General features: G+C 28.3%; 1 protein-coding gene across 1 annotated transcript; it reads right to left on the bottom strand.

Annotated features, from left to right (window-relative positions):
* Positions 1-4709: 4709 nt before the first annotated feature.
* LOC145278236 (protein FAM200C-like) lies at positions 4710-5709 on the bottom strand. The gene is made up of 2 exons (XM_080130525.1): positions 5329-5709; positions 4710-5159 (listed from the first exon to the last, which is right to left on the bottom strand). The coding sequence occupies exons 1-2, from the start codon at positions 5707-5709 to the stop codon at positions 4710-4712; spliced, it is 831 nt and encodes a 276-aa protein (XP_079986651.1).
* Between the last annotated feature and the right edge of the window lie 258 nt (positions 5710-5967).

The following is a 5967-nucleotide window of genomic DNA, read 5'->3' as shown; positions in this document are numbered from 1 at the left end:
TTACAGAATATTAAAAATTTTCAAATGCTAATTCATTAAATCTTCATATATGAAGATTTGAGAATTTTCGGATTAGAAATAATTACCGATTTTAATTAAAAACTTGTTCAAAAGTAAATATTTTCTGCCAAGAAATGTAATTTTTGTTTTCTGAAAAAAATCAAGCCATGAACATCTCTAAAGAATTGTCTGATTTTAAAGTTCATGAAAAAAATTAGATAACATAATTTTTTTTTTTTTTTTTTTACATTATTCTTTAATTTTTTTTCATTTTTTTCTCTTTTTACGTACTATGCTTACTGTTTCTACTTCAGGGGTCACTAAATTACTGTTTTTCTTTGAAAGGTCCAGTTTAAAAATATATAAATATTGCAGATCAAGCTGTGACATTGAAGTTATTACATTAAAACCTTTAACAATCCTCATAAATTCTTTTATTGATAGAATTAAAAATCTAGTTTTTTTTTTGTTTTTTTTGTTTTTTTACATTTAATCATCTACAAGCCTTTGATTTATGAAATTTATGAAATCAAAATCCAGTCATTTATTTAGATAGTATTTTAAGAAATATAAATCTTCTATTAATGATATTCCAAATTGTTCTTTTGCTTAACAGAGGTCTATTACCATGACTATTTTCTGCATTTCAAAATTTTTTTGCTCTAATAGATCAGATAAAAGCATCTTCCAAACTGGATTTGTCTCACATGCTATAGGTTGGTGACCCTCTGATCCATTTAATTAATACTAAAGTCATCCTATTATAATATTAGGTATGAATGTTATTTAAGCATGAATGCAGACAACGAAGTCATCATATAAAATTAGTAAAGTATTTAAAACTTCTAAGTAGAAAGACTAATGAAAAATTCTACATTCTAAAAATCTTATTTCTATATTTTGAAACTTTTTTACTATGTACATAAATATTTTTTTGCTTCAATTAGTGGCACTTCAGTTTTATTCATTTCTTTTTGTAGATGGCTTTAAGTCGGTTGTGAACATCATACACAATTTAAGAAAAAAACTAAAAAGAAAAAATATACAAAATATTTTGGTTTTATTTTAAAGATTTAGATGACATCTTTTTTTTTTAATCTTTTTAGAAAGTTCATTTGAAATCTAAGAAAAACAATGGTAACTTTTTATATTAACTTTTTTATTCAATAAAGTACAGTTCGAGATGATCACCAAAATAGCTTAGATGTTTTGCTATTTTCTAAACTCTGTGTTTTCCACATAAAAATAAAGCCATGAACTTTGCCTTGAATTTTGGGTTAATTTCAATTGACTTACAATGTATAAGGTAATATGATTTGTGGAAAAATCATCAACTCAAACCACCAATCTATGTACGATTTTTTCTGAGACAATACACAAATTTTTATTGAAATAAAATCTCTTCATCAACATCAGGATTAGATACCAAATAAAAAATTTAAACATATGATCAAGACTAAAATGAGAATAGTTAATGTTTATATATATATAATGTGGTTTTTGTGTTAAACAAACATATCAACCAGTGAGAAAATATAATAAATCAATATTAAATTTATTCAATAAATACATCATTAAACATTTTATGTTTAAAATTTTAAAGTTCATGAAAATCTTTTTCAACCAAATTTAAAAAAAAATCCAAGAAAATCTTTCACAAAAGAAATCTATATATTATGATATCACTTTCTAATATAAACAATTAAATGCAGAAAACTCATTGTTGTATTAATCTCTATCAGGTATTTAGTAGAACAATTAGAAGCACATATCAATATAATGTTTTTTTTCTAGTCTTTAAATAAACTTATCTGGAAGGAGGGAGGAGGAAGGAGTGAACAAATATGAATAAAAACTTCTAATTGTGTTATCAAATGCCGAAAAGCAATTATTAAACAAAACAGTGGCTTTTCTGTATTTAAAAAAAATATATATTTTCTCAAAGACTTATATCACACACATACACACACTCACACATATAACCAGTTGTAAACATTGTCATCAAATAAAATTGACAAATGCATTTTCATTACAAAATAACATTTATAGATATTCTGGTTAAATATTAATAGGAAATTATAGGAAAATAACTTATTTTTCAATCAAACTAGTTATTCTGTTTTCAAATGTATTTCTCATAGTGAATCGTTTTTTTTTTGTTTTTTTTTTAGAGCCAACTTTTGCTTGGGTTACTTTTTTCATGAAGGGAATCTTCGTTCAGGTTTTGACTATGAGTGCAACCTAGTCTACTTTTGAGAGATTAACTGAAATGTTGTTTCTTATATAAAATATAATAATGCAGGTGATGAAATATTGTTAATAAATCATAGTATATAGATCATAACTTTTTGTTGTTATTATTATTGTTGTTGTTATGTTATTTAATGCGTCTTATTATATGCATTTTTTTAATCAAGAATGAATAAACGTTACTATAGGTGACAAATTATTTTAAAGAAAATACAGTTGGGAAATTAGTCAAAAATAATTTATTCTGGTTTCCCTATTTTGTGACTTGTTTGCATTAAAAATGTTTAGGCATAACAGAATAAGTCTCAACTCGAGTCGTGATCTTCCTAAGTTTTATGCATTCCCTAATTAGTTTAGTAGCCTCTGTCTATTGCTAACGCTTTTATGAGCATGGCTTAATAAAGGGTGGAAAAATATATTCCAGGTATAAAATACTTCCTATTACTTTCGGTTTTGGTTAAAAATAAAAGTTTAGTGTTGGAAATGTTGATAGTTACTTGCAGAAGTTTCTCTGGCTTCAAAGAGTAAAAGAAAATTACTTTGGACTTATATGCGCAGTCGACCAGGTAGGACGGTTAAAGAAATTACTTCATAAATTATTTTATTAAAGTTTTATATTTTATTTTATTTTATATTTTATTTAAAAAAAGAAAAAAAGTTTTATATTTTATTTTATACTAGTATGGGTGTCCGGCGTTGCCCAGGTGTTTGGAGGTGTATGCTGAGCAAAAAAAAAACAAAAAAAAACGGTCAATTTTTTTTAACTTTGACCCCTATTATGACCCCTTAACATTTATTGTTTTGGGCTCAAATCAAGTTATTAAGTTAGATCCATGTCCAAGGAACCTATATCTAAAATTTCAAGTGTTTAGACCCCAAATTGTCAGAGGAGTTTAGTAGAGTTCTCAAAGGTCAAATCGTGGAACTTTGACCCCTCACATAGATTTTCCCAAATCTCAGTACCAAATTTCGAGTCTGTAGACTAAAAATTGACAGTTATTGCGTAGGGAAATGTACACAGACAGACACACAGACACGTTCACTTTTATAGATATATAGATTTTATTAAAAAAGTTTTATATTTCCTTCCATTAAATATTTTTATAATGAAAAAGGAAAATATTTAAAATACCAATTCTTCCAAAATAAAATAAACCATAGAAACTGAATAATTTTATTTTATATCATCAACTTTGATTTTTAACCAAAACCGGAAGTATTTTATATTTGAAACCTATTTTGGCGTAACACGATTTTTCTGTCGATTTCAAATTGGAACTTATTCCATCATGCCAATGTTTAATATCTTACCAAAAATTTAAGCATGTTTAAATTATAAATAGTGGTTGTGAATAAAATAATCAGTAGCAGCCATCTTGGCTTTTTAGGAAATAAAGTATCAGACTGTATCTGAAATGCGCTTCTGTCATATCAAAGAACCCATTTTTAATCTAATAGCTTAAATTAAAATACTATCCAGCCGTAATTTCCTGTCAGGTCTGATACCTTACTTCCTAAAAAACAGAAACAAAACAAAACAAAAAAAGTAAGATTGCTGCTACTGATTATTTTACTTACAACCAATATTTGCAGAAATTTAACATGTTCATATTTTAATGCACATATAAATAGGTCATACATGAGAAGGTAAACCAACATAAATTATTTTTAACTGTATTTCTTTGAAAATAATTTCTGTCACCAATCGTAATGTTTATAATGAATGATTTAATTTTTAAGATGTCTCCGTTCAAGCTGCACGATTTTTTTTTTTTTTTTTTTTTTTTTCTTTTACTAAAGTCACCTTTTATTAAGGCCTGGAAGAAAAGGAGTTAAAAAAGCTCATCAGTTGAAGTATGGTTGCTTCCACAAGAAACAATGGGTGGGATGGGCATAAGATTACTTAAGAGGAGTGGTTCTCAACCTTTTTTTACTCATGGACCCCTTTTCACTTTTTTTTTTTATCTTGGTGAACCCCTTCATAACTATTGGTCATAAGACAATCTATTTTTCACTAATATAAATTTTGAGGTTTTAATAATCAAAGAAATATTATATAATTAAGCTTTATTTTTAAATGAAAACTAATTTAATGCAAATAAAGTATTCTACAACAACTATAATAATTATGATAATAATGATAATAAGTAATAATAATAATAATCTAAATTAGAGTGATAATAATTCTTTACCAATATCTTGTATTACAATATGACAATGTTTCTTCCATGGTCAAGCCGTTAAAGGTTAAAATTTTTGATAAACACTTAAAGTGGAATGTGTAATTTAAAAAAGAAAAGAGGTAGGCATTTTTATTCAGTGAGATCCCTGTGCTTGATGTTACTTGGCGAGTTTCTTTATATCTGGTTCCATCGATGTTAATGATAGTCGAAGGTCTCTTCTTTTCACAATGTCAAGTCTATTGCGATAACAGTTGAGAAACACAACTAAATCCCGATTCAACAAGATGTTGGAAAAGCAATAACGTAGAGCTGTGATTTATCCAAGAGCAAAGGATACTTTATAGCAACATCATTTGTCTTCCATACATTGTACTTTCCATCTTTGAATTTTGCACGCATTATTTCATCACTTTGTAATTCAATGAGAGGCTCTTGCAAAGATATGTCTATATCAGCAACATTAACTTCGAAAGGAATTGAAACCCAAGTTGGTATAACTATCATAAGTAGGTCACTAAACCGAGTTTGCATATCTGCATGCATATTTTCCATATATTCAGCATATAATGCAAGATCTTCGTCTTGCAAATCGCTGCTAACAGAGGCCAAACAAGGAAACTGTTCAAATGTACGACGCCTGATATTATTCATATACAACTGTAGTTTCCTCAGGAAAGCAGCAATAGCACTTTTACTAGATATCAGATCAGAATCTTTTCGTTGGAGCTGTTTATTAAGTGAATTCAGTTTTTCAAATATATCTGATTAGAAAAAACACATCACATTTATTTGCAAGCAGCTGTTATCCAAGTTTTGTGTTAGCAATAAAGGAAACAATAGATTTCCAAAATGCAATGAAATGCTGAAGACAATTCCCCTTTGATAGAAATCTCACCTCTGTATGCAATACAAGCCACTCGAACTCTTCTCCATTTTGCTTACATAATTCATGAAAAAGGCGGTCTCTGAGAGAATTTGATTTAATATGGTTAACTACTTGTATTACGACAGTAAAGGCATCATGCAGACGTGCACTCATTTTCTTTGCAAGTAAGTGTTGACGGTGTATCACGCAGTGAATACAAAATACTTGCGGGACAGCTTTTTTTAAATGTGCAATAAAACCTTTGTATCTGCCTGTCATCGAAGGTGCACCATCAGTAGCACAAGTGATTATATTTTTGAGTGAAATGTTGTTTTCCTGGAAATAAGTAACAACTTCAGCAAAAATCGTTTCACCTTTTGTGTCTGTCACAAGACTTCTAGCAAAAAGCATTTTACCCTTTGGGCCCTTCATCACTGTTAAATCTAACATATGCTAATAAAATTGCCTCCTTATCTCTTAAAGTGGATTCCTCAAGTTGAAGGGCAAACTGTTTCACTTGCAAATGGGCTATCAATTGCTTTTCTACATCCTCTGCCATTTCATCAATGCGTTGTGACACAGAAGAGTTGCTTAAAGGGATGGAATTAGTAATTTCACTGGCATTTTGTTTCATAACTGACGAAATAATAACAGACACTGCTGGTAGAA

Source organism: Euprymna scolopes, chromosome 6 (genome assembly GCF_053919585.1).
Source record: "Euprymna scolopes isolate OS-2025 chromosome 6, ASM5391958v1, whole genome shotgun sequence".
NCBI classification, from domain to species: Eukaryota; Metazoa; Mollusca; class Cephalopoda; order Sepiida; family Sepiolidae; genus Euprymna; species Euprymna scolopes.
The sequence above is the reverse complement of the archived record's forward strand: the minus strand, read 5'-3'. Positions and strand labels throughout refer to the sequence as shown.

Excerpts from the sequence above, each read along its gene's own strand:
- LOC145278236 (XM_080130525.1), bottom strand. The coding sequence starts at position 5,709 with ATGCTTTTTGCTAGAAGTCTTGTGACAGACACAAAAGGTGAAACGATT. Across the intron at positions 5,160-5,328 it reads GGCTTGTATTGCATACAGAG|CTCCAACGAAAAGATTCTGA; the intron begins GTGAGATTTCTA and ends CTTAATAAACAG.